This window comes from Arachis ipaensis, chromosome B1, assembly GCF_059453495.1.
Source record: "Arachis ipaensis isolate K30076 ecotype BB chromosome B1, ASM5945349v1, whole genome shotgun sequence".
In the NCBI taxonomy this organism is placed as follows: Eukaryota; Viridiplantae; Streptophyta; class Magnoliopsida; order Fabales; family Fabaceae; genus Arachis; species Arachis ipaensis.
In genome coordinates, this window is record NC_142436.1 from 60376394 (window position 1) to 60401349 (window position 24956).

At 33.8% G+C, this 24956-nt stretch overlaps 1 protein-coding gene and 1 long non-coding RNA gene across 2 annotated transcripts; both read left to right on the forward strand.

Annotated features, from left to right (window-relative positions):
• The first annotated feature begins 2514 nt into the window (after window positions 1-2514).
• Window positions 2515-5349, forward strand: LOC148576748 (uncharacterized). The gene is made up of 3 exons (XR_015902729.1): window positions 2515-3079; window positions 5057-5122; window positions 5237-5349. It is a non-coding gene; the product is annotated as an uncharacterized LOC148576748 (long non-coding RNA).
• Window positions 5350-8715: 3366 nt separating this feature from the next.
• On the forward strand, window positions 8716-21712 carry LOC107607114 (putative protein S-acyltransferase 14). Its single transcript, XM_016309098.3, has 7 exons — window positions 8716-8898; window positions 9046-9271; window positions 9364-9455; window positions 10140-10263; window positions 10382-10467; window positions 10585-10650; window positions 21584-21712. Exons 1-7 carry the CDS (start codon window positions 8716-8718, stop codon window positions 21710-21712), a joined length of 906 nt encoding a protein of 301 aa, XP_016164584.3.
• Window positions 21713-24956: the final 3244 nt, after the last annotated feature.

Sequence of the window (24956 nt, forward strand, 5' to 3'; positions counted from 1 at the left end):
ATGAATGCTGCCAATGGATTCTAGCTTATACCATGAAGATTCTGATTAAGGAATCTAAGAGATACTCATTCAATCTAATGTAGAACAGAGGTGGTTGTCAGGCACACATTCATGGGTTGAGAATGGTGATGAGTGTCACGGATCATCACCTTCGTCATAATGAAGCGCGAATGAACATCTTAGATAGGAACAAGCGTATTTGAATAGAAAACAGAAATACTTGCATTAATTCATCGAGACACAGCAGAGCTCCTCACCCCCAACAATGGAGTTTAGAGACTCATGCCGTCAAAGAGTACAAAGTTCAGATCTAAAAATATCATGAGATGCGAAAATAGACCTCTAAAAGTTGTTTAAATACTAAACTAGTAACCTAGGTTTACAGAAAATGAATAAGCTATGATAGATGGTGCAGAAATCCACTTTTGGGGTCCACTTGGTGTGTGCTGGGGCTGAGACTTAAGCTTCTCACGTGCCTAGGCTGTTTCTGGAGTTAAACGCCAGGTTGTAACCTGTTTCTGGCGTTCAACTCCCATTTGTAACCTATTTCTAGCGTTTGACGCCAGACTGCAACATGGAACTGGCGTTGAACGCCAGTTTACATTGTCTATCCTTGAGCAAAGTATGAACTATTATATATTTCTAGAAAGTTCTGGATGTCTACTTTCCAACGCAATTGAGAGCGCGCCATTTAGAGTTTTGTAGCTCCAGAAAATCCACTTTGAGTGCAGGGAGGTCAGAATCCAACAGCATCTGCAGTCCTTTTTCAGCCTGAATCAGATTTTTGCTCAGCTCCTTCAATTTCAGCCAGAAATTACCTGAAATCACAGAAAAATACACAAACTCATAGTAAAGTCCAGAATTTTGATTTTTATTTAAAAACTAATAGAAATATAATAATAACTAACTAAATTATACTGAAAACTATGTAAAAACAATGCCAAAAAGCGTATAAATTATCCGCTCATCAAGGTTGAATTTGTGATTTTTCTTGGGTCTTTTGTAATGCTGCTGATTTGAGTTTGGAATTTGTGATTACTAATTAGTGACTTGTTAAGCTGCTGTTGTTAACTTGTTATGCACTTATGTTGCTGTTTTGTTATGGACTTATGGCACTGAGTGTTTTGAATTTTGAATTTGTAATAAGTGATTTGTGATTAGTGATTTTGTTATGCTGCTGTTTTGAATTAATTTATGAGTGATTATTTGTTATGCTACTGTTTTAAATTAATTCAGGATTGATTAATGATTATTTCTAGTTGTACTGTTGTTGTTTGCACCATTGCTCTTTTTACTATTTAACTTTGTATTTTGATAAGTTCATATAGATTTTGATGACATTTTATATAGTGTTTTAAATTTGGAAGATATTTAAGATTTATGTTAGACTATAATTATATTTTATGATGTTTATTTATAATTTATTTATTATTTTATTCTAAAACGGTTGTTTTAGTTGAACCACCGGTTAGACCAATAAACCAATAAACTAGTAGCTAGAGCAGTTTGATGACCGATCCGATTTTCTGAACCTTGATTTACACACATTCATTTCATATCACAAGATTCATCCACACACACTAACACTCGTTAAGCCTAGAAAAAAACATATAAAATCACTCATTCACATACACAAGTTTTCAAAATAGCAAATCATCAGAATCAGAAGATCATCCAAAATACTAGTATTTTTTTCCCTTTTTCTTGAAGTAAACTAATACAAAGTAGTAATGTATTACAAAAACTTAATGACAATAGAAAGTTTCTTTTTTTTTTTTTTGTTAAAAGCTTTGGTAAGTCTTTTCTAAAATTTTCTTTTAATAATATTGATCTATGAAATTTTTTTATATATTTTTTTCAATTTTATTTGAACTTTCTTCTCTGTTCTTGTCTATTTTTTTATTTTTATTATTTTTTAATAGTTCAAAACATAAATGATGAGATTTATGCATTAGATTTTAATAAAATAAAAATAAATAGATTAATAAATAAATTAGTGAAGGAGTTATATATTAAAAATATTTTGCTTCACTAGCTCTTCGAAATTTGTTAACAAATTTTAGAGAAATCCTCTTCTAAAATTTTAATATTTTTTTTATTTTAAAATTTCTACCAAATAAGCTATCTAGACTAGTTTTAGTCTTTTTTTTTAACTTCTATTTTATCTGTAATTTTCTCACGTTTTCTCTCTTTTTTTCTTCGTTGATGCATCTTAATATTTGTACGAAAAGCATAGCTTAATCAATGCAATCTAAAGTAGAAAATTTATCTCCTAACATATATGTCTTAGCTGAAATTTTTAAGTTAACAGTACATCTTAGTTGTATTTTTAAGATCTGCATGCTATCTTTTTTTTGGAGTCCCGCTAGGGAGTCAATGAAGTATCTATACAATGGCTACAATGGATTGCTTATTAAGCCCAATATAAATTAAAAATAAGGAGTAACCTATTTTTATCCTAATTAACCTAATTGCCTGTTCAGTTTTGTTTTAACCCGTATTTTCAAATTTTCTCCAATTCCTCTATTCTGAACGGAAGCAACGCTACCACCCAAAACCCGAATTGTCGAAGCTGAACATCCTGTCCCCAGTAGCCGCCGTGTGACCTTCGAACTGCGTCCCTGCCGCACAGGACTTCAGGGGCCAACCTCGCTCGCACATGTCCTCTATTGCTGGCAACTTTTGCTGGGCACTGTAAGGGTTGAGCAACATCCCCTAAACACGCCATTGTCGCTGCTTAACATCCCCCGCCGCGCCGCCGTCTGCCCCACAACCTGCATCAGCTCCGACAAGAACAGCATCGCCCACCCATCTCCGCGTATATCCTCCGTCGCTGGTAGCATAGGAATCGCGCCGTCGGCGCTGAACATTCGACCAGTGTGTTATCGCGTGACCTGGTAGAGCCGTCACCTCCGACCCGATCTGCTGCGCCAAGTCTCCGCACGCGAACCCAGCCACTGGCAGCAACCTCGTCGCACTGTTCGCAGTTGAACATCCGAGCCTTGCATCGCTGCCTGATGTGGAACACTCACTGGGGCCGACACGATTAGCAGCACCCGAACGTCGTCGACCATCCAAGGTTAGTGGGTTAATTTCTTCGTTTCATGATTCATCTTTCTGTTGCAACTTGTCCTAGAGATAGTTTATCTTAGGGCAGAAAAAAGTAGCATAGTTATGTTAGGGTGGAACTTTGGATATGCTTGTTTGGCTTATGTACTAGTTAGAGTCTTTGGATATGCTTGCTTGGATTATGTACTGGTTAGAGTGTTTTATTCTTTTGAGTTTTTTTATGAATCTGTAGGTCGCATGACATACTAACAAATGAATCAAAGTGAACATCCATTTTGTCAATGAAAGTAACCATCTAGATTCGTATTAAAACGAACATTCGCGTATTTATGTCTATTCAGGGATTTTTGTTTCGTTTTATAAAGTGGACTAACTTAAATTCATTAAACATTGAATTCATGAACTGTGACCCTAAGCCAAGTTCCCGTGAATTCATTAAGGATTTTTGTTTCGTTTTATAAAGTGGACCAACCATTCATGTGTACAGTGGTTGTGAACATCTAGTTATTTGTTGACACGAATATCCTACATTTGTCCGTAAACTTAATCGTATTATCAATACAGTAAGTGGTATCATATACTCAAAATGACCATCCATTATGTCTAATAAAATAACCATCCAGATACTTTAGAAACGAACATCCTGTTGTTATAATAAGCCATATATGGAGTTAAGAGAAATTTTAGGTAGCTTTGATGGTTCTTTGATTGTGACACTTGATTCCAAGATCAATGAACAAATAATGGAGAAAATTCCTGTGTTAAAGGAGGTGAAGGGGATCAATGATTCTGTTGCTCAAGTTCTTGTTGAGGATTCAAATGTTGCTAGAAAATGCAAACAAAGTGCAAGTGTTGGAGAATCTATGTGATGTTGTAAGAATTATGGTGGATGATATGTTCAACAAGGGAATGACACAGAGAACTGAATTAATAGATTGTCTTAGATTGAAGAAAGGATCCAAAAATTCTGTTGTTTGATTGATTGATTTGATTTCCTGTGTATAGACTTATAGTTTCATAGGATCTTTTAAGTTTTGTAATGTTTTCAAAGTGTATGATCCTTAATTTAACAAGTAATGTAAACTAAATATTTCATTGCATTATAGAACACTGTACTGTAGCCAAGGTGTTGTTTTGTGACTTATCTATATTTATTGTCTTCTCATATCTCTTAAAAAATAATTTCAACGAAAAATTAGTTCTTAGAAATATCAATTCAACTGACATGAAAATAAATTTATAATATCTTTAAATATTTTCAAATATTTTTAAATGAAGTTAAAAACTATAAACTTTTAAGGTTCTAAAAATATAAGTGGGAGATAAATAATTTCTTCTTGACATAGACAAAATTAAAATCAAAGGTTGAATGACTGAGGCATATTCTAGATTAAAGTAAAAGGACACCAAAATATCAACATGAATATGCAACAATAAAAAATAAACTAAGAATCCTTTTGATTTTTGTAGATTACTAAAGTATGGTTCATAATAACTTAAAACATTCCTCAATCCCCAAGCCTGTTTACCCCAAAATGAGGTAGAGCTAAAAAAATTTGAATCTGAAGCTTGCCAAAATCTAAAAAAAGAGTCAAATTCTACATTATATGATTTGATCTTGGGGGGATTCAACTAGGATCCTACTTTTTTTTCCACTTCTCTAATCTACACTGAAACTGCACAAACTATAACTGCATTAAATTAGTTTCAACTTTCAAGTTCTACTTTTCCTTGTTACAAGAAAGATAAGTCAAAACTGGGATCACGGTAGAGTAACTTGGCTTTCTGACTCATTCGAAAATGTTTCTCTCTCGGTTGCCTTCCTCTTGTGATTAACATCAGTTGGCAACCTGAAAAACAAGAATCAAATATTATATTAGAGTCTACAAAGCATGTAGGTACATGAACATAAAGAATAATGCACTTTGTATGCAATAAAAATCATAGAATAGCATGATTCTTATGCAGCTTAGTTGTGAATTTGGAGGTCGAATATAGGTCATACCCTAAGTGCAATGCGGTGTCTGAATCTCCTCTTTCGTTTTCCATCTAGGTAAGCAGTTAATATAAAGTAAAACACTTCACTTACACTGACTATAAACATCTAAATCATATGGAAATAACCATTCGTTAACAATGTTTCAACGAACGTTGCTCACCTTATTAGATTGCTCACTCTCGGCGACGAAATGGTTGGGAGCGTTTTCATGTGGCTTCAATGAATTGTGATCACCGACGAGAGATGGAATATGACACGGCGGTTGAATGACAGGGCACTCCATTTAAGAACGTCCATGCGGTGATGGACGTATCAAAGGACAAACACTTGTGATCCCTTTCTCTTGCGCCGTCAACGTCCGGAGGAAGGCACACGCCAGCTGCGACGGGGTCATTCTAGGTCTGGGTTGATGCGGTGCTGCGAGAAAGACCCACAGGATCGGCAAGCGCTACTGGGCGTTCGCCGGTGTGGACGACGGCGTCACTCGAAACATCTCCCGGTGAGAAAGGATGAGAAAGGGAGAGAATGAGGTGCCTCCGTTGAGGGAGAGGAGGTCTTCGTTATTGAGTGAAAACACTTATTAGAGAGAGAGGATATTGGTTTTTGTTTTCCTATAACAGACGCAATCCTAATTTATTTCAAATTTTAAATTAGCAAATATTGAGAATTAATAAATTGCCTATAATTTGATTTTAATTTCAGTTTAATTCCATTGTACACATTGTATACTAATAATATTGGCTCCTCATACTTTCTCTTATAATAAAGACATGTCTCTGACTTTACTTATATTTTTTATTTTTTATTTATTTTTCTTTTTATTTATTTTTATTTGTTTGGATATTAATGTAAAAAATATTAAAATAATTATTTATTTTTTTTAAATAATAATAATAACAACAATAATAATAATATATAACTATTAGAACAAATTTAAATAACAACATACGTTAATTGTAATTTTAAAATTTAAAAAATTATAAATTTCAATTTTATCCCCTGCATGGATGGATTATTAAACTTATACAATATATAAAATATTTATCCTATCATACAAGAAGTCTTGCATTTTTTTTATTTTTTATTTGTGTGCAACATATTAGCATTCTTCTTCCAATTATTATCAAGTGAAAGTATTGGGATACTATTAAAATGAAGGGAAATTTACCCAAATAAATAAATTGGGTGAAAACTTTATTCAAATACACAAAACAGAAATCTCTTACGTACATGTGCATTTTCACACTTCTATGTAAACCGTGGGAAGCTACCACGGTTTTTGATTTTAACATAAATCGTGGCAAGTTACTACGGATTATGGTGTTTGTGGTTTGTGTGTAAACCGTGGCAAGCTCCAACGGTTTACGAAGAGAGAAAGCTAAGCATAAACCATGGCAAGCTCCCACGGTTTATGAAGGAGAAATTTTTATCATAAATCATTTATTTTTAAATGTTTGATTGCATCAATGTGGTATCATTTAGACTGCGCATGATAATTGTGATAGAATACATGTATATAATAGAAGCTCAAACCGCTTAAACTATCAAATACATAGCAGATAATATATTAGACAATTCTCAAACCTTTTTAACTATCATTTCCTGTTACTTCATTATTGTGTCATGTCATGCACCCAACAAAACTAATCTAATGTAATCTAATCTTCACTCTCAAATCTCAATACTCACTGCTCAATACACAATAGTAAAACAATTTTGTTAACACATTCATCGTATTTTTTTTAAGTTTTGGATTATAAAATTAAAGTATCAATTATATGTATAAAATATATATTAAAATGTAAAATATATATTAAAAATAAATAAAATAATATATATTTATACAAAAATATATAATAATTGATTATATATATATATATATATATATATATATATATATATATATATATATATATGTGTGTATATATATAAAGTTTTTTTTTTTGAAAAAATACAATATCAAATTTTTGAAATGTTAGACAATGAAAACAATAACTTTTAAAGAAATTTTTTGGCTTTTTAGGACAAAAAAAATATTCTTCTTAAATTAACATTAGATCTCTGACAAGTACTCTTGAAACCTCATTAGATCTAATGTTAATTTAAGAAAAATATTTTTTTCTCCTAAAAAGCCAAAATATTTCCTTAAAAGTTATTGTACTCATTGTCTAACATTTCAAAAATTTGATATTGTATTTTTTCAAAAAAAAATATATATATATATATAATCAATTATTATATATTTTTGTATAAATATATATTATTTTATTTATTTTTAATATATATTTTATACATATAATTGATACTTTAATTTTATAATCCAAAACTTAAAAAAAATACGATGAATGTTTTAACAAAATTGTTTTATTATTGTGTATTGAGCAGTGAGTATTGAGATTTGAGAGTGAAGATTAGATTACATTAGATTAGTTTTGTTGGGTGCATGACATGACACAATAATGAAGTAACAGAAATGATACTTAAAAAGGTTTGAGAATTGTCTAATATATTATCTGCTATGTATTTGATAGTTTAAGCGGTTTGAGCTTCTATTATATACATGTATTCTGTCACAATTATCATGCGCAGTCTAAATGATACCACATTGATGCAATCAAACATCTAAAAATAAATGGTTTATAATAAAAATTCCTCCTTCATAAACCGTGAGAGCTTGCCACGGTTTATGCTTAGCTTTCTCTCTTCGTAAACCGTTGGAACTTGCCACGGTTTACACACAAACCACAAACACCATAATCCGTGGTAGCTTGCTACGGTTTATGTCAAAATCAGAAACCGTGGTAGCTTCCAACTGTTTACATAGAAGTGTGAAAATGCACATGTACGTAAGGAATTTCTGTTTGTGTATTTGAGTAAAGTTTTCACCCAATTTATTTATTTAGGTAAATTGCCCTAAAATAAATTAATTTGTGAATTGTCATCTTATTAAAGACATTATTTTACACATGTTATATAGTATTGTATCATTAAGTTTGAAGTAATTATATTATTTTCACATTTATTGCATGAGTAACCATTTAAAAAAATAAATATAATTAAATAATAATTATTTAAAAATTTTATTATAACTAATACATTAAATTGAACTCTGACTTTACAGTTTACATGTTACTTGACCTAGATAAAAGTAGATTTTGGAAGTGTGAAATTTTTGTTATTGGTTGATTTTAGATACACAATTTTTTTTATTTCTGAGTTGATTAAAATTTAGGTTGACTTATTGTTAAAAGTTTTTTTTTTTTCTCATGCAATAATTTTTGTTATTAGTCGATCATGCACTAATTTTTGTTACTTATCTGACAATACATATAAATATAAATATAAATAAGATTTAGCATTATTTGAAAAATTATATATGATGGTTTTAGTTATTTATCCTCCATGGAACCATAAGCATGCATGCATGCATTTGAAAACAACATACATAACCATAAAAGAATAATCCCAAAAACAAAATCACGATAATCACATTAACACTACCCAAACCAAACAAACGAGAAAATAAAAATCAAATCCACTCTTGATTTGAACATTTTGGTTTCTTAATTTCATGGTTCCGGTTGCAACATCCTTATTCAATAATGGACAACACCAGATCGACGAAAGGAGGAGGAGGAGGAGGGTTGATGGCATGGAACGTATTCAAGTTTTGTACATGGTTACGTTGTCTCGGTTCAATCATGATCATCATCGTCCTATGCCTTGTTGGTGTCACCTATTATGTCGTTGTTGTTGCTAATTACGGCCCTACCCTCCTTCTCCATGGTTCCATAACCGCTTTCCTTATCCTTTTCCTCTTTCATGCATTGGTATATGATTCAATTGTTATTGTCCATTCTAAAACCGATCCAATAATTTTATATATAATTATATGGTAGAATAGTAAATTGTGATTTAACTAAGGGGTACGAATATGATGATATGTAATTATTTCAGTAAGTTCATTGCGTGTGTAGCTGGCGATGGTGTTATGGAGCTACTTCTCTGTTGTATTTACGGACCCTGGACATGTGCCTTTGAATTGGACCCCTAAATTTGATGAGGAAAAAGGTAGTGATGATCATGCAGATTTATTGCCGGAATCTGCAGTAGATGCTGGTGGCCAAACACAACATTGTAAAATACGGTATTGTCGAAAGTGTAACCACTTCAAACCTCCTCGTTGCCATCACTGTTCTGTTTGTGAGTTTTTTTATTTTGTAATTATATATATCACCTTATTATGTATGCTGTCTTGTTACTGTATTTATTATTAATAATGACGTTGGTTTTAGGTGGGAGGTGCATTCTAAAGATGGACCACCATTGCATTTGGGTTGTAAACTGTGTGGGTGCATTCAACTATAAATATTTTCTTCTTTTTGTGGTATGCAACCTTGCCTTAGAATTTGGAAAGTAAATTAAACTACTTCATCTAAATACTATATATACATGTTAATTGTTAGGGTAGAAAATGTATTAAAAATATTTATTTTGCATGATTGATATGACAGATTATCAACAATAGAGAAAGTCTAGAGGACAACACTTTTATTAAAATTTAGTCTGCACTTAACTAATAAAAAAAAGTGAGTAATTTTATATCATTGAATAAAATATCACACCATTAAAAATATTAATGATAGCTAATTAATGATTACAAATCACAAAATTTACTGGCGGTCTAGTACTCTTCATCAACAATATTACATACCCAACAAATATTATCATTTTAGATGAATATTTAGCCAACAATAATTTATACTAATATTTATAAAAATTTATAAACATAAAATACATAAAATTTATATACGAATTAACATAACTTGTATTTATATTTATTAAAATTTGTATATATAAATTAATAAAATTTATTTATTAAAAATAATTTAAAATTTGTACTAACTATTGATGATCAAAATTACTAAAAATGATTGGCTCTAAGATTTTTTGATTGATTATTTTGGGTGTTTAATTTATCACTTCAATTATATTTTTTTAAGAAAGGAGTGTAGTACTAGAAGAAAATTAAGATTAGTAATGCCTTTGCTATCACATTTTTCCCAAACAGCTTTACACATTTTTTGGGACAACACTTGTCACGGTCTCATTATTACCATATTTTTTGATATTCTTCACTGATGAAGAGATTTCTGGGTCGGCAACAACAATTATTCTATCTTTTGTTACATTTGGTAAGTAGTTGAGATATACATGATATAATATATATATATATATATATATATATATATATATAACCGGTGTGTTCCTCCTATTCATGACCATACATTGTTGTTCTATATATGAATGCAGTTTTGAACTTGGCTTTTGCAATCAGCCTTTTAGGCTTTATGATTTTGCATATTATACTTGTCATTGCTAATACTACTACCGTTGAGGTAACTACATACTTTTTCTCAAAATTTTATCTGTTCATTTAGATATATACCTTTAGTACTTTATCTTCTAATTGGTAATTTAATTATGAAAACTTTTGAAAATGAATCCACCAGCAGGGATTTGAGAAAAAATCTACTCCCAAATGGCATTATGACCTAGGTTGGAAGAAAAATTTTGAACAGGTAATAATTAACAACACATGTTTCCTTAATCATTACAATTTGTTTATAAGGCATCCTTATATTCTAATCATTATTATCTTATTTAATTTTCTTTAGCCTTCTAGGCATATTATATTTCGACTGATATATGTATAACAGTTAGGTCAAGGAACACATCACTCATCATTTAATTTGTTTTTATCTTTATTTCTATATCATTCAAACTTCTATAAATAGACATAAAAAATTGGGTTTAGAGTTTTTTTTTCTCGTGATTATTATGTGCAATTTTAGTTTTCAAATCCATTGCCATAATTTTCTAATAGTATCCAAAGAAAATAAAATATATCATTTTAAAGAAATGGATGGCTAATTTATTTTTCTTCTAAGCGAATTATTTAACATCGATAAGTTTATAAAATTACTACATCAAAACAATATATGTGTCAAAATAAAATCCTTTGGATATAAATCGTTGGTTAATGTGAAAAATAATTGATTAAATAGTATAAAATTATAACAAAAAAACATAGAGAACTAACTTTTAATTACTCAATATTAGTTAATTTTAGAATTTAGTTTTATAATTTATGATTTATGATTACAAATTTATAATTTAAGATCTAAATTATTTAAGATAAACAAAATATTTTTGAAAAATTGACTGATGTTGATTGAAAAAAGTTGGTTATTATTCTGAGAGTTACCTGAAACGTTGATTTGGGGTTGAGCGTGAGGCCCAGACTCCTTTTGAGGCAGCGTCCGACTTGTTTCAGTGCTGAGGTGCCACCGTCCGAGTTCCTCGTGAGGAGGGGGTGATACCAGCAAGAGACCCCGATGCTTAAGTTAGTAAGGGTTTTAAGCAGGTTTTTTTGTAGATTAGAACGTAAATTATACCTGAGGGGTGTCAGTGTATTTATAGCAGAGTTGATAACCACCTTTGTCGGAGTAGTTCCATCTTTATTGATGGATAACCGTTCCCTTTATCTTGGGAGTTTGTTGGAATCTATCTTTTAGGGAAGAAAGAGATAGTGGGAGAGATCTGCGAAGGCAGTTACTTGCTTAGGCAAGTAGAGCTGGGCTCCTTCGCGGTGTTCGACCTCTTTAAAGAGGTCGAGTATGAGTTGGAGGCCTCCTTTTTGGACTGGTCCCCTTATCCTTATTGGGCCTGGCTTTATTTTTAGGTTAGGATATGAACAGTGCTCCTACTTGAGTCTTGAGCTTTGAAAAGGTCGGGTTCAAGCAATTCGTGGCCTTTTTTTATGTCACATACTTGCCTTAGATGTCGGGTACTTAATGTGTTTTTGAAAATTTAAATGTTGCCTCTTTAAATGAGGGGCGAACATTGCGTGGCAGTTTTCTTAAGATCCGCGCACGTCTTTAAAGAGGGGGTTTGAAAGGACCATTTTGTCCCTTTTCTCTTATAAAAACGTTTTAGCTCTTCTTCTTCTTCTTTCCCCATTTCTGAAAAAGCTTTTGTTGCTCCCTTTCTTCGTGAAAAGTCTTCTCCTTTTGTTCTTGCTTTTCTATCGCTCTTGATTCCAAGATTTCTCCACCTTGGATCCTATGAAGCTTCTGCCATGCTGGTGTGGAGAGGAACGTTTGCGGTTTTTGCTACTTTGACGTCCCCCTCCTCTTTTCGAATTTTTATCAAGGTTGGTGCTTCTATTTACTTTATCAGTAGTTTTGTGTTCTTTTTGTCTTGCAACTGTCTTGAATAATATTCCCTGAATAGTGGTGTTGACAGTGGGTTTTGATGGCGGTATTTATTGTTTCTTTGAAACTTTTCTTTGGGAAAATTGCTGGCTGCTCCTACTTTGTCTAAAAGCTGCTTTTGAAACCGCTTTTGTTGATTGAGATCACCATTGGTTATATGAGGATTCTAAAGTTTTTTGTGGAACTATAGCCATTTTTGTTGTTTGTTAATTGCATTTATATTGCCCCCAATGGTGTTCATACTGTACGATGATTTCGCCACGGATAGTATAGAAGGGACACCATTTCGATGCTTTCTGTATGTAGAAAATCTTTGAAATTACTTTCTTTGGTTTTACTTGCTTTTTCCCGACTTCCTTTGGACAACGTCCGAGCTCTTTTAGTAATGATTCCCTTATTTTGTATTTGTAGGTGTAGCTTTTATGTCGCGCTCTGTCATTCTCAATATGTCAACCAAAATCCCCCATAATCTCTTAACTTGGGTAGATACCTCTGTCGTTTTCTGTGTCCCCATGGTTGATAAAGAGTATTGCGAGGTATTTCGTAGGCATCATAGGTTATGTGAGAATAGAGAGGATGAGAAGAATTACGAGTTGGTAATGCCCGATCCCGAGAAAAGAGTGTGCTTCCCTCCTTTAGACGAGTCAGAACGCCCATTTTTCTATGCATACGATTGCTTTTTCACCAAATTAGGCATTTCATTTCCCTTTTTCTATTTTGAGACAAATATCCTTTGGGCTTGTAATATTGCTCCTTCTCAGCTTCACCTGAATTCCTGGGCTTTCTTAAAAAATTTTCAACTTCTATGTCGGGAGCTTGATGTCCTTCTGCTAAGGTCTTTTTTCATCTGTTTGTGTTGACCAAACCCGGGTCTTCAAAAGGGAAGGCTTCTTGGTTTTTCTTTTGTGCTGTTCAAGATAGAAAAGTTTTTTCTATTTTTGATGAATCCTTCCACGACATTAAGAATTATTTCTTTAAAGTCCGAGTTGTAGGGGGTGTCCGGCCTTTCTTTTTATATGAAAATGACGAGCCTTCTTTTCCGTTGTACTGGGAGGAAACACCATGATAGCTAAGTACAACGTAAATGCATTAGGGGACCAGGCTCCTCACTTGGACACAAAAAAGTTCTTGGGGGAGCCCAGTCAGCTTCGGTCCGATCTAGGTAGCTTCCCGACCTTTAGCCTTTATGACTCCTTAGTTGTATTTTTCTAATGTAATTTTTATTCTTGTTTTGTAGAGAGCATGGCTCCGAAGTCTACAGCAATGAAACAACTATGCTTAACCAGAAAAACCGTGGTAGCTCGGAGTATTCAAGGGAAGGAAACCAGGGATACATCAACCTGATCTTCTTCAAAGAAACTGAACTCGGGTACATCGGTCCAGAATAAAATAATCCCCACTCTTTCAAGCTGGTTGATTTTTCCCGACCCTACTCTAGAAAGCTCGGTTCCTCCGTCTTTTCCTTCATCTTCAGGACCTCCTCCTAAGAAACAAAAAACTACTGAGGAGGTGAGTATTTACGATAAGGGATTTGACGGGTATTCCTGGAGTGAAAAGAATATCATTTCCCATAGTCACATCAGTATGGATGATGTGGCTACTCAAAATCACCTTAATCTTATGGCTCGCAATAGTATCCGGCTAGCGGGGGGTGTGCACTTCTCTAGCCAAGGACTTGAGAAAGACTCCCCTTAGTGCTACTCAAAGCTCTCTTGATGCAGCCTGAGCTGAGGTGGAGAGACTAAAGAAATTGAAAAAGGAGTTGGAGGAGGAGAGAGTCGGGCTGAGGTCCGACCTAAAAAAAGCTCGAGTCAGGGTAAAGATGCCAGAGGCTACCACGGCTATGGCAGAGGGGCTGAAAAAGAGGGCAGATGAAAGTTATACCCGAATTTATGGGGAAAAGCTTGACCTTCAAGAGGAGTTGAAAAATGCTAGAGAGGAATATGCTTCTCTTCAGGAGTATGTGGTCAAGGGGATGGATGAAACATTCAATAATCTGAAGGCCCAAGTCAAGGTTCTTGCTCCCGGGGTTGATCTTTTCTTATTTAGTCAAGACAACATAGTGGTTGATGGAAAGATCATCCCAGCCCCCGAGGACAAGGAGGAGGAGTCTTTGTCCGACCCGAAGTCTCAAGGTGGTCAGGCTTCTCAGATCTCCGAGGTCCAGCCCGAGGTTGTCAATGCTAAAATCTCTTCTTCGCCTCCTAGTCATATCCCTGCTATCCCAATCTCGGTCCATTCTCCGACTCCTCCCGTCCAAGGTAAAGATACCGAGACTGGAGAAGACCTCAACCTACTGCTTGGCACCACTTCGTAATTTCTTTGTATTCTTACTTTTGTGATGTTTGCGGTGGCCCAACTTGTGGGTCTTTGGACAATTTATTTTTTGTAATACATGGTAGTCTTTATCGAACACTTTACTTTGCAATAGTCATCATTTTTTTACTTCTCGTATGAAAACAACTTTATAAAGAACCTTTGTGCTAAAGTGAAGCTAGGCTTTTTTTAGAAGCCGAAATTAGCTTATATAGTTGCTTGGCCTGGTAACATACCTTAGCAACCTTTTTGATGTTGTTATTTTTCTAAATTTAAGTAGTGATTTTATCTATATGGAATCCTTTTTCAAGGTCTGACTTCGTGTAGTCATACTTTGCTAAGTTACTTCTACACTTCATTTTTATTCTTCCTTATCATTGAGGTCGGTTTTCACGAGTTGTTTATATAACTTCTTACATTAATTTGTACCTCATCACTTTATGTCCCTAACCATTTTAGGTCGGGTAATAATTTTTGCGATTTGTTGAGCTTAAATTAATGTATTTTTTAATAGGAAACCTTTGAAGAAAAAATAGGAATTTTATTACTAAATGAGAAATTCCTTTACATAACCTTGCTTACTAAGGGTTTTGAATACTCTTAGCCCTTGCTCTGGTGTCTCGTTAAAACCCCTTTTAAAAAAAATCCTTTTGGGAAAAGAATCTTAAGGTTGGAAAAAAGAGTACAACAGGGAACAAGGCTTACTTCCTAGCTGTAGTATTTCTTTAGGTTACACGCGTGCCAAGACTTTGGGAGCTCCTATCCTTGTAGGTCGGACACTTTGTAGTAACCTTTCCCTAAGACTTCAACAATCTTGTAGTGGTCCTTTCCAATTTGCTGGTAGCTTCTGTTCACCCGGCTTTTGAACTTCGATGTCATTTCGGATTAGTTTGAAGTCATTTGTGGTGAAGCTTTTTTTGATCACCTTCTGATTATACTTTAGAACCATCCTTTGTTTTAGTGCCTCTTCTCTAATCCAAGCTCATTCTCGGACTTTTAGGAGGAGGTCGAGCTCTTTCCTTTGTGCACGGGTATTGGCCCCTTCATTGTAAAATATAACTCTAGGTAATTTTTTAGTGATTTCTATAGGGATTATGGCCTCCATTCTGTAGGCAAGTCATAAAGGTGACTCCCCTGCCGTAGAATGAGGGGTTGTCTGATATGCCCACAGGATTTGGGAGAACTTGTCTGCCAAAGCCCCCTTTGCTTCCTACAATCAGCACTTAAACCTGACTAGTATGACTCTGTTGGCTGCTTCAACTTGTCCATTGGCCTGGGATGTTCCACCGATGTGAAATGGTGTTTTATTTTTAAGTCGGCCACCAAATTTCTGAAGGTTGAGTCGGTAAACTGAGTTCCATTATCCGTGGTGATGGAGTGGGGAACTCCAAACCTTGTGATAATGTTCTTGTAGAGAAACTTCTGGCTTCTTTGGGCAGTGAGAGTTGCTAGTGGTTCTGCCTCGATCTATTTAGTAAAATAGTCAATCCCTACTATGAGGTATTTAACTTGTCCCGGAACTTGAGAAAATGGTTCATGAAGATCAAGACCCCACTTTTCAAATGGCCATGGTGAGGTGACGCTAATAAGCTCTTCAAGAGGCGCAATATGGAAGTTGGCATGCTTCTGACAAGGCGGGCATTTTTAACGAACTCGACCGCTGCTCTTTGTAAGGTCGGCCAAAAAAAGCTGGCCCAAATCACCTTCTTGGCAAGTGATCAAGCTCCCAAGTTGTTCCCACATATGGCATTGTGTACTTCTTCCAGGACCTCCTTTGTGTTGGAAGTCGAAACACACTGCAAGAGAGGTATAGATGTCCCTCTTTTATATAGGACATTGTTAAATAATGTGTAATTTTGCGCCTCCCTTATGAGTCTTCGGGCATCTTTTTCATTCTCATGGAGGACATCAAATTTGAGATAGTTGACTATAAGGGTCATCCATCCAAAGTTTTGATTAGATACTACCATTACTTCCAAATTGTCATCTCCCTTTAATATTGATGGCGCTTATAAAGTCTCCTGGATAAGGCTCCTATTGTTGCCCCCTGGCTTGGTGCTGGCCAATTTGAAAAGGACATCTGCTCGGACATTGGATTCTCGGTTTATATGTCGGAATTCACCTTTTGAGAATTGTACCAGTTGTTCTCATACTTCATCTACGAATTTTTTCATGTTGGGGTCCTTGGCTTGATAGGTACTGTTAATTTGTGAAGTTAACACTTGAGAGTCACTGAATACTATTAGCCTTTCTGCTCTCATTTCTTTGGCCAGCTTCAAGCCAACAAGTAAGGCTTCGTACTCTGCTTGGTTATTAGAAGCAGAAAATACGAACCTTAGTGAGAGCTCTATCCGAGTTTCTTGTTCGCTTTCAAGGATAACTCCGACCCTGCTGCCAGCTTTATTGGATGACCTGTCCATATACAAACTCTATGCAGTCAAACTTTTCTGACTTTCAGTGTACTCAGCTACAAAGTCAGCGAGATATTGGGTTTTGATTGCTGTCCGAGCTTTGTATTTTAAGTCAAATTCAGACAGTTCTACACCTCATTTTAACATCTGTCCTACTAAGTTCGTCTTTTATAGGATGTGTTTCATTGAGTGACTTGTACAGACTTTTATGGTATAAGCTTGAAAGTAAAGTCTGAGTCTTCTGGAAGTAAGGATGAGAGCATATGTAAACTTTTCTATCTTTTGATAGTTTAGTTCTGCTCCTTGTAAAGCTTTGCTGATAAAGTAGATAGGTTACTACCCGTTTTCATCTTCTCAGATCAAGGTCAAAGCTATAGCCTAGCTTGCCACTGCTAGGTAGAGAACGAGCGCTTATCCTATTATAGGTTGGGTAAGTATGGGGGGTTGTCCCAAAAAGGCTTTGGATTCTTGAAAAGTTTGTTCACATTCTGGAGTCCACTCAAATTATTTTCCCTTTCTGAGAATTGAGTACAGGGGCAACGATTTCAGTGTTGATCTTGCTATAAATCTAGATAAAGCCGCCAACCTTCCATTTAGTTGTTGAACTTCTTTAAGATAAGTCAGGCTTTTTATATCAAGTATAGCCCTACATTTGGCTGGATTAGCTTCTATGCCTCTTTGAGTTAGCATGACGCCTAAGAATTTTCTAGCTTCTACTGTGAAGGTGAATTTTGAGGAGTTTAACCTCATATCATGCTTTCTTATGGTAGAAAATATCTCAGAAAGATCGGAAAAAAGTTCCGAGTCGACCTTGGTTTTAACAAGCATGTCATCTACATATACTTCCATAAGTTTTTCTAAGTGGAGGAAAATACCTTGTTTATCAATCTTTGGTAGATAGCTCCGGCATTCTTTAACCCAAAAGATATTATCACATAGCAGTTTCGGCTTATACATCAGAATTTGGTTGTATCACGAGTAAGCTTCCATGAAGGACAAATATCGATAGTCGGAGGTTGAGTCGACCAAGGCAACAATGTTGGGAAGAGAGTATGGGTCCTTGGGGCAAGCCTTATTGAGGTCAGTGTAATCGAAACACATCCTCTATTTTCCGTTTTGTTTCTTTACCAAAACTACATTGGCCAGCCACAATTGGTACTTTACCTCTCTTCTGAACCCTGCTTCTAATAGGGCCTGAAATTGTTCCTCCACGACCTGTGTTCTTTCGGGCCCGAGCTTTCGACACTTTTGTTGGATCAGCCTAGAACCCGGGTAGACGAATAGTTTGTGAGACATAAGGTCGGGATCTATGCTAGGCATATCGGAGGTTTTTCAGGCGAAGAGGTCGGAATTTCTCCTCTAAAGGTCAATGAGTTTCTTTTTCAGACCTTCCTCCAAGTTAGCCCCTATACTTATTGTTTTTTCAGGATGATCCCAGATTTGTACTTCTACTACTTTGTATTTAGGTTGGGGACATAATTCTTCTCAAGTTTGGATACCACTGAGTTCAATAGTGTTGACCTCCTTTCCCCCATGACTGTCTTTTAAATTAAGGCTTTCAATGTAGCATTTACGTGCTAGTTTCTGGTCCCCTTTTATTGTTGCAATTCCCTCAACAGTAAGGAACTTCATACACAGGTAGGGTGTAAAGACAACAGTTGCTAGTCGATTTAAGGTTGTCCGACCTATTAAGGTATTGTATGCCGAGGTAATGTCAACCACGATGTAATCAATGCTCAATATCTTTGATTTTGCACCCTTTCTAAAACTGGTGTACAGTAAGATGTACCCAAGAGGTTAGATCAGCGTGTTCCCTAATTTGAAGAGATTATTTGGTATGCTTTTAAGTCTTTTTTTTTCTAGCCCGAATTTCTCAAAAACGAGCATGAACAAGATATCTGTCGAGCTACCTTGGTCTATTAAAGTTATGTGGAGATTTGCGTTAGTGAGGATCATTGTTATCACCACGGGATCATCATGGCCATGTGTTATCCCATGAGCATCTTCTTTAGTGAACAAGATGGTGGGCAGGTTGGGAAATCTACTATCTTCTCGGACTTGGTACACCTATTTAAGATGCCTTTTTCGTGATGACTTGGATATTCTTCCTCCAGCAAATCCTCCGTTAATCATGTATATGCATCGCTTGGGAGTTTGAGGTGGACGTTCTTGTCATCCTCCTTCTTCATCCCTCTTTTTCTTCCTCACTCGGGTCGTCCGACCTATCCTCCAAGTACCTGTCTAGTCAGCCTTCTCTAGCCAACTTTTCTATGACATTCTTTAAATCATAACAATCATTGATATGTCCATAGAGTTTGAGGTACTCACAATATTCAGTCTGGCTTCCTGTCTTTTTGTGTTTAATTGGATGGGGAGGTGGAATCTTCTCAATGTGGCATATCTCTCTGTAAACATCCACAAAAGAGACCTGGAGATGAGTGTAGTTATGGTATCTTCGGAGCTTTTCCGGGTTATATTCTTCCTTCTTTTTAGCTTCTTTATCTTTTTCCTGAGGTGGATAAGGCAGGTTGGGTCTCAGAAGCGGTTCTCTCAGTTGTGAGTTCTCCTCCATGTTGATATATTTCGTACAAGGAGGCAGGGTGTCGCTTGGATATGGATTGAGAAAAAGGTCCCTTCTTTAAGGCCATTAACTAACCCCATTATTACTGCTTCTGTGGATAGATTTTGAATCTCTAAGCATGTTTTATTGAATTTTTCCATGTAGTCTCAGAGAGTTTCCCGACCTCTTTCTTAACTCCCAACATGCTCGTGGCATGTTTTACCTTATCCTTTTGAATGGAGAATCTAGTAAGAAACTTCCTTGCCAGGTCGTCGAAGCAAGTTACCGACCTGGGATATAGGTTATCAAACCACTTCATTGCAGTCTTAGTTAAGGTTGTTGGGAAGGCTTTGCATTTGGTAGAATCGGAGGCGTCAGCTAGGTATATCTGACTTTTAAAATTGCTGAGATTGTGTCTAAAGTCAGTTGTTCCGTCGTAAAGATCCATGTCGGAGGTTTTGAAATTCCTTGGAACTTTTGCCCGCATGATATCTTTCACAAATGGGTCTTTTCCTCCAGAGGACTTTTTTTCCGATCTGCTCGGCTACTTCATTTTTGTAGGTCGGCTTCCAATATTAAGAGCTTTCTTCCAACTTCCTTTGTTTTCGTACTTCTTTTCATAGTTCTCATTCTGCTTTCCGTTGTTGTTCAGCTTCTTGTTCAAGCTGCTATAGTCGTCTGTTATGGTTATGGACCAAACCTAGTATCTCAGTAGGATGTGGGGGTTCTTCCTCTTCAGGTGGATGTACCTCTGAGTGGATCCGTCTTGGTTGGGGGTTTCTTGATGTTCCTTCTTCATGCGCTCTCTCCCGTGGCGGAGGTATGGACAGGGCAAGGTCGTCTCGTTGAGGTTCGGGTTCAGATTCATATGTCGTATGGCCGTCTTCATACTAGTAGTCCGCCATTATCAAGAGTTGAATCCCAGGTCCCAAGTAACAGTGCCAATGTTTTGAGGGTTACTTGAAACATTGATTTGGGCCTGAACGTGAGGCCCAGACTCCTTCTGAGATAGCGTCCGACTTGTTCCAGTACCGAGGTGCTGTCGTCCGAGTTCCTCGTGAGGAGGTAAGGGGCGGTACCTACAAGAGACTCCGATGCTTAAGTTAGCAAAGACTTTAAGCAGATTTTTTAGTAGATTAGAACGTAAATTATACCTGAGGGGTGTCAATGTATTTATAGCAGAATTGATAACCACTTTTGTTGGAGTAGTTCCATCTTTGTTGGATAACCGCTCCCTTTATCTTGAGAGTTTGTTGGAATCTATCTTTTAAGGAAGATAAAGATAGTGGGAGAGATCTACGCAGGTAGTTACTTGCTTTGGCAAGTAGAGTTGGGCTCCTTCGCGGTGTCCGATCTCTTTAAAGAGGTCAGATATGAGTTGGAAGTCTCCTTTTTGGACTGAGTCTTTTATCCTTATTGAGTCCGGCTTTATTTTTGGACAAGGATATAAACAATTACCTAATAGCATTGATCTATAATAAATTACTTTATGCCAAACTAAAAAGTGATCATCTAAATATATTATAAAATAAATACTCAAATTAGTGCTTAAGAAATTTTAGATTGGACATTATAATCTCTACTAAATTTTTATTCTATAAAAATCTTTAAAATTATTCTCATGACATATTAGTCCCTCTATTATTTAAAAAAAATAATTTATCTTATAATTTTATTTTTTTGGGACTTAACTATTTTATAATAGATTTAGTAGATACTTATTTGACCAATTTGTTAAACAGAAAAAATTATATGAGGAATTTTAAAGAATAAAAATGCGTTGAAGATCAAAATATTGAATCTATAATTTTTTAAAAACCAATTTAAATATCTACTCTATATTATAAAAGATGAGGTGTAGAAATAGTCACTCTCTTCTTAAATAATGTAGTTTAGTACATTATTATTAGTAAGAAACTCAATTTAAAGGTATCTTTTGACACGATCTCAGGTATTTGGGACCAACAAATGGTATTGGTTTATTCCTGCATATTCAAAAGAGGATTTAAGGCGAATGCCAGAATTACAAGGCCTTGAGTATCCAACTCAGTTTGACGTAGAATCTCTACAGAAATTATAACAATACTTCAAAGTTAAAGGTTATTTATCATTTTCAGATATTTTTCTTATTACCTAACTAAAGTTTTTGATATGGGTAGCATAGTTTGCATTGTGTATAATAATATATCCCAAGGCTATGAGAAAAAGATGTACTACGGGTTCTGTAGTTATATACATAGTTACATGCCAAACAAAAATAATATATGTATACTAACAATTAGTTACTAAATCAACTATAATATTTTTATATATAAAAATATATATTATTTAACTTATTTTTAGTATATATTTTATATTTTAATATATATTTTATAAAAATAATTTATTTAATAGTTATTTTTTATATATATGTAGTATATATGGTTATATGCAAAAATCATATGATTTGATGGATAGCCATTACAACGAGGTGAGAGAATATTAATATTTGTATGCTTAGCCTCTTGGTAATATTTAATATGTTATAATTTTTAATTATTATAAATGAGAAAAAATATTGTAAATATTTTAGAATATGCATCAAATGTGCTTCAAGAATATTCTAAAAAATTTCAATTCAAAAAAAAATTTTAAAATAATAATTTATTAATACACTACTTTAAAAAAAAAAAAAACTTAATACTGAGTTGTAGTTCAAATGATAGGTAAGAATACTCTTTTCTTAAAATTTTTGAATTCAAATCATGCAATAAAAAAGAATATTATTATATATAAAGAGAGACCATCATCATTTCTCCAATTAAATTAGTCAAACTCCTATTAATAGAAACTAAAAGCTAAATTATTTATTATGATCTATGAAGCACAGACACTTCGCTTAGTTGCCGTGTTCGTGTGTCGAACACATTTCAGATACGATACTCACTGACACTCGTTCGACACGTGTGTCTGTTGTATCCAATCGTGTCTTAATAAAAAGTAAAAAATTCTTTTACAGACACGCTTGAACACACCTAAATACCATCACGTGTCAGCGTGTCCAGTTTTATTCTTAACATATATTTTTGAAATAAATTTAGATATAGTATATATTATTATTTATTAAAACAAAAAATATTTTAAATATTTGATATAATTAAAATAGGACATTAAAACTAATTAAAAAAATTAATTTATATTTTAATATCAATAAAATATCAAAATATCATTACGATTTATCTAAAAAAATATTTTATATTTCATATGTATGCGTATCCCCGTGTTTTATAAAATTTTAAAATTCATGTGTCAGCGTGTCCTGTACCGTATTAGTGTCCGTGCATCATAAATTATAATGATTATCTTAAACTTATTTCAATTTATAAATATATTTTTTAATTTTTTATTTCTATATCTGTGTCATATTTTAATTTTTAGATAGATTAAACTTCATTTAATAGAAAAAATTAAGAGAAACCAAAAAGTTGATACATAAACCCTATAAAAATGTTTTACAGTTTGTTAATAAGTACTAATAAAAACAAAACACAATATTTTTAAGTTGAATAAAATTACTCTTGATCGAATAGGTTGTTATATTATCATATACCTTTTTAAAAGTAAAATTTTTTACAGAAAAAATTATTTTTATTTATAGAAAAGTTAAACGACACTTATAAATAGCATAAAAAATATTATTTTTACATCAAAAAAAATAATAAATATCCTATATGTTAAACTATAGTTTGAGAAGAAATGCAATATTCGATTATCAAAAATTTTAATAAGTAGAGATAGGAATATTATTTGAGTTTTTTTTATTCTATATCTACATAGGTGTACTGTAATACAATAAGATACTTATTCTTAATTCTTCTCCACATATATATGAATATTTTCTAAATTTAAAGATCTTTCTATAGACAAAAAAGATTTTTTTTATTGTATTTCTCTCCTAATTTAGAAAGATTTCTTAAATCTGTAATATTATACAAACATCAACTATAAAAGTGAACAAAAAATATTAAAAGAGAGAAGAAAACACCACAAAAAATTTGTTAAAATTAAAATTCAAAATTAAGATTAAGTCTAAAATAATGGTACGTAGAGGGAATCGAAAAAAGAGAAAAGGAGTGAGAAGAGAAAGATGGAGAAATGATAGACCTAATGTAGGGATGCATGAAAAGACAGAATAGACCAATAAAGATAGAGAAAAAAATGAGTGAAAAAGAACAAAGATGGAAAGAGTCACAAAAATAGAAGGAAAGAAAAAAAAGAGGATAAGAGAAGAAATAGAATGGACAAATAATAAAAAGAGAAAGGGAGGGCTATTGCTGCCTTTGAAGACTGGTGTGGTAGTAGCGACAGTTCAAATTTTTATTTTTCTATATCTTTAGAGAGAAAAAGATGGTTTCATCACCTTTAGTACACTACAAGGTCTTTGTTTATTTGTGACATTTTTTTTTCTTATTTGTGGAGGTTTATAACCTCCACCAAATAGTTTGTGGAGGGTTTCTAAAACCCCCTAAATTTAAGGTGCCACGAGATCTTTTGTGGGGTTTTTAAAAACCTCCATAATCTATTTAGTGGAGATTTTGTCTGTATTTAGTGGAGGTTTTATATTGAACTCTTGTGGCAGTTTTAAATCAATTTTGTGACAGTTTAAAACCCCCACAAATTGACTTTTCAATTTGACACAAATTAACTATTTTGTGAGATTTTCAAACCTCCACAAACCTTGTAGTTATTTATTTTTAATTTCAAATCATTTATTAATCTCAATTTAAAATCCTAAACATTCATTAATCTCATCTCATTTATATATTCTCAAATTAAAATTTTATTTTTTAATATCAAAATTTAAAAACTAAATCTTTTATAACACAATTTCTCAATATAAGACATAATTCTAAATATAAAAAAAATTCTCAACGTCAATAGTTCCAAACATATATAATATTATTCTACATAATTATTACTGTTTTTCTTTAAAAGTAAAATAAAACAATAATTTCATTGCAAATCTTACAGGCAGTTTCTGCAAATTCTACAGGCAACTTCTGCATAACTAATCCAGCTTCTGCATAACCAATTTCATTGTAAATTCTACATAACTAATCCAGCCCTATCTATTGCAAATCTTACAGGCAACTTCTACAAGTCAACATCATGCACGACCTGTGTCACAGAACATGTTCTTTAAGCATTGATTATATAAACTAATCATGTATTGACCAACAAAAAATCACAGGACTATCATTATCATAAAAGCATAGAGAAATTGTAAAATAGTAATGAATGTAGCGAGTGAGTTGTTATTCTTACTTGGTCATAAGCCCTCTGTA

Excerpts from the sequence above, each read along its gene's own strand:
- LOC107607114 (XM_016309098.3), top strand. The coding sequence starts at position 8,716 with ATGGCATGGAACGTATTCAAGTTTTGTACATGGTTACGTTGTCTCGGT. Across the intron at positions 8,899-9,045 it reads TTTTCCTCTTTCATGCATTG|CTGGCGATGGTGTTATGGAG; the intron begins GTATATGATTCA and ends TTGCGTGTGTAG. Across the intron at positions 9,272-9,363 it reads TTGCCATCACTGTTCTGTTT|GTGGGAGGTGCATTCTAAAG; the intron begins GTGAGTTTTTTT and ends CGTTGGTTTTAG.